General features: G+C 34.3%; 1 protein-coding gene across 1 annotated transcript; it reads right to left on the bottom strand.

Annotated features, from left to right (window-relative positions):
* Positions 1–1,071: 1,071 nt before the first annotated feature.
* On the bottom strand, positions 1,072–2,308 carry LOC107683413 (neuronal migration protein doublecortin-like). The gene is made up of 3 exons (XM_016479470.1): positions 2,117–2,308; positions 1,249–1,631; positions 1,072–1,154 (listed from the first exon to the last, which is right to left on the bottom strand). Exons 2-3 carry the CDS (start codon positions 1,604–1,606, stop codon positions 1,072–1,074), a joined length of 441 nt encoding a protein of 146 aa, XP_016334956.1. The 5' UTR covers positions 1,607–1,631; positions 2,117–2,308.
* Positions 2,309–4,354: the final 2,046 nt, after the last annotated feature.

The following is a 4,354-nucleotide window of genomic DNA, read 5'->3' as shown; positions in this document are numbered from 1 at the left end:
ATTGTTTTAAATTTGATTCAATCATGGACATTGGTTACAAAAACTACTAAAATACTATTTTTTGATGCAGTAACACTTAATGCTGCCAGAAAACCAATCTTTTAGCATTTTCAACCAAACACCTTCTGATTGAAACAGTACGTAAAACAATGCCTAGTGAGTCTGTTCTCAACCTAAGCAAACGCTCTACTCTTCAGCACAATGGTAATCTCATAAAAACCAACAACATAACAGAAACACTTTTAAATACTAATAAAACCGAACACTGAACATGAATAAATCTTCTCCTGTTCTGATCTTGAATAGAAATGCATAAAATATGAGTTTATTTCTACATTACCGCTCATTATTCAGTCACATGCAAAGCATGCTGGGAACCTGAAACGTGAACTTGAAAAAAATAAGTTATGGAGCTAATTACATTGAGTTAGTACAACTTAAATAATGTTTTAAACAAACTAACACAGATATTTAAGTTGAAGTTACACACAGTATTACGTTGATGTAATTATCAACATTAAGATATCAGGACAACTCATTCAAAAATGTTTAAAACTTAAAATGTTTAATTAAATCAATAAATTGGAATTTTTAACTTGCACTAATGCATTAAATTAAGTAGTGGCAACAGATCCACTGAATTATTTTTTAGAGTGAAGAAAGCAATATTATGGATTATGGACTTGTATTCTGGCCAGAAGCCATGATTTAAAGTTGAAATGTCTTAATGATAAATCTGTTTCTTACAACCACACTTTTCACTTCACATGACATTAATTGATGGAGTCATAACTGCCATTCACATCAGAGCATAAGGAATAAATGGATTAAAACGACCAATTAAACACTGGTATTATTTAAAGAGCAAATCCGGTCTTAAAGGTTTTCAGATTCTTTATGGCTTTAGATCTCATCAGAAAAATAATGCACCACTGGAAAGTCTCATTTTAAGATAGTAACGTGGTCAATAACTTGTTTAAGTTTTTAGACTGTCTAGTACCAGCAATAAACCAGCTACAAGCAGGTTGTCAGTGTTTAAAGTGGTCTTTCTTGGGACAGCTAATAACCACTTCAGACTAGCTCCAAAACCAGAATTTTCCAGCCTGTTGTCTTCATGTGGAGAACAGGTACAAATCCAAACCGACAAATGTGATCTAATGCACAGTTGACCATGTATGTCAAGTTGAACAAGAAGAAACAAAAGATACTGATGTCCCTAAACCTCCATATACAGACACCCAGGCTCACCTTCCGCCAGCTGATCCATGCTGGTAATCTTCGACCCGTCAATGGTATAAATGGTCCGGACGCCCTGAGGCAGATTTATATTATCTGATAGGGAGCGGGTGAGGTCTGCGAGCAGAGCATCGAAAGACCTGAATCTGTCATTGGAAATAGCGTACACAATCCCTTTGAAGTACCGGTCTCCATTGCGGTAGAACCGGACCCTCTTGGCTTTCTTTTCCGAGCTCAGAGCCTGTAGGGTCCGGGTTCGGTACAGGCTACAGTGGGCGCTGTGCGTGGGGCTCGGGAGGCCGTTCGCACGTGAACCCGTACGGCTGTATCTTTGTGCTTTGTCCCGTTCATCGAAATGCACCTGCTCCATGTCAACACCCGGGGCTGTAGTATCTCTGTGGAAAATTGTGGATAGATGAGTAATGTTAAAATTATAATTGCATTTATTCTGAATATCACCCGACTTTTTTTTTTCCTGTATAAAAAATGTATTTGTGCATATAGCCTACTTGTTAATAAGTAGGCCTATTGCACATCATGCTATGCTCTGTAAATAAAATAAAATAAGCAGCTGGAAATGTACATTTCCGTGCGCTTATCCAACTGACAAAAATAACATAATTAAAAAGACATTATAGAAAATGTTCAATATATGTTTTAAATAGGCTAATAAACATTAATGTGTTATTGTTTTATAATGATATAACATAATATATTTTAATAATTAATATATAATATTCAAGTTATTTAAACACGCCCAAAGGGAAAGCACAATGAAGAAGTCGTGATTACATGTTTCATCAATTAAAAAGCGATATGAATGCACTAATAAATATAAATGTGCGGTGCATCTTGCTTCAAAAAAGCATATTCATCTTACTTGTGCGAGTGTATCCGATGAGCACAGTCGATATGAAAGCACACATCTAATGGCTTGTCATCTCTTCCAGAGGATGCTAGTGATGGTTTTAAGAGCAGGAGAGAATCATGTGCTCTGCTGTGCTGGATGGGGCGGATGGGCTGCAGCCGGTGTCTGTCTGCCCCTTTCGCTCTTTAGGTTAGAACATCCCTCGCTTCAATGCAGACTGGCAGCCTTTGTCGTATTCCTGAGGGAGGGGGGGACCTCAATGAATGAGCTGCCTACCTAGACACCTAGACTGTCTCAAATGCAGGTCCTCGCGGGTGGGGAGGAGACTGCCCCGCGCCGCTTGCAGTCCAGTAGAGACAATTCAACGGTACACGATCTATTCAAACTGACTTATAAATGTAAATAAATAAAAATAAATGAGCTGTGATCGCATATGAGCTGAACTTTGATTCCTCATATAATCCACTGTCACACCCACTATTGTCCGCTTAAATCAAGGTAGATCCTTTATTGCACCAATGAGACCTGACTCTAGACCCAATTAGGCCTATTTTTCATAGTTCAACAGTATGATCAAGAGACTTGTGGGCATGGTTGGCTTGGCATACAAGTTGTTTGCTTATTTTTTTATTTTATTTTTATTTTTTTATAGCTGCAGCAAATTATGATTTTCAAATTCACGTACGAAACCCTTACCAAAATGCCAAAAGATGCAGGGTTTTCTATGATTTTGTAATACAAAATAGGCTACATTTGTGGATATAAGTGTACTACTAAGAATACAAGTGTATCACTATTTTTTTTATAAATATGTATTATTGTTATATAACATTGCTAAATAAATACAAAACAATTTACAGATTATATTATAATTATTAATTATAGACTATGTTATATATCTTAAATCTTATATTATATATCTGTACTGCTAGAGTAAAATAGTAAAACTTACTATTTATAATTATAGCTCATTTTTGCATACATTTCTTTAAAAAAGAAATTCACCTCAAACTAGGACTTCTTGATTCCAATTTTCCTCTAATGACTGTTATTTACAAAATAAAAACAAAAATAAAGATGTGATATCACCACATTTAAAATATCTATCTGTACAAGCTAAGTTAAAACCTACACATCACTTTCACAGCAGATGTAAATATGGGTAGAGAAAGTTCATTTGCATACACATACACAACTGCATTTAGTACCAACCATAACAAGAACAGTTTATGTAGTTGCAAATTTTCTTCCAGCGAGTCTGTTATTACAAAGTATGACTCTAGATGGCAGCATACACTTAAATTTCAATGCATCGGGGAAAAAGTAATAAATGATTGCACCAGATACAAGATTATAATTCAGTTCGATTTTCACAGGAAGGCCAGCTGAGTAAGTATTATACAGAAAATAATATTTAGTTCATTTAATACGCAATAAAATGAAGTTAATTGCTGCTGATTCATGGCACGTTTGACCTCATCTTTAGCGCCTTGGCTAGGTTTAATGAATGCATTAATTCAAAGCAATGGAATGGAACAAATATTAACACATAAAACTGTGTTTAAATTACAGTACACACAAAACAATATGTTTTAAATGTTTCATTTATTATGTCAGATAACTATAGGCTATTATATTATTTGTCATTGAGCAAACCTATTGACTTGTGGTTAAACTTGATGCTTACACATTATGTTGTCCATACATTCAAATGAGACATATATAATGTATCAAGACAGACACAAAGAATTAACAACTCTTAATTCAACTGTTAATGCTTTCAGTGAAATGTTACGGAAGTTCAAGCTTATATTTATATATAATTTATAGAAACACGGTCAGTAGTCAAGTTTAAAGAAAAAGTGCAGCCATTGTCAACAGTTTTCACAGGGGAAAAAAGCCTAGAGATGTTTTATGAGTCAATATCTACAATGGGAGGACTTCTAATATATGGCATTTTACAGTTTAATGCAGTTAATATTAAATATAAGCCTCATTCATTTAAAATATTATTATATTATTCATATTAAACACATATGTTAAATTTTAAAATACTATCATTTTAAACATTTCCCAAAAAGTTAGATTTTTCTGGCTTCTGAATAAACAGATTTCTTATATCTGACCTCTATATCATACTCCAAATGCAAGTGCAATTATATTTTTATTGCATTTATACACAAGAAAACCTAATACCCGTCATCTGTAAGAAATGTCCATGTCTGTTCCTAGTAGGGGTTAAAGTGCTTT

The sequence above is a fragment of the Sinocyclocheilus anshuiensis genome, unplaced genomic scaffold, assembly GCF_001515605.1.
Source record: "Sinocyclocheilus anshuiensis isolate Anshui unplaced genomic scaffold, SAMN03320099.WGS_v1.1 scaffold1170, whole genome shotgun sequence".
Classification (NCBI taxonomy): Eukaryota; Metazoa; Chordata; class Actinopteri; order Cypriniformes; family Cyprinidae; genus Sinocyclocheilus; species Sinocyclocheilus anshuiensis.
This window is presented reverse-complemented; position numbering and strand designations above follow the sequence as displayed.

Excerpts from the sequence above, each read along its gene's own strand:
- LOC107683413 (XM_016479470.1), bottom strand. The coding sequence starts at position 1,606 with ATGGAGCAGGTGCATTTCGATGAACGGGACAAAGCACAAAGATACAGC. Across the intron at positions 1,155-1,248 it reads CATGGATCAGCTGGCGGAAG|ATCACATTTGTCGGTTTGGA; the intron begins GTGAGCCTGGGT and ends ACTGTGCATTAG.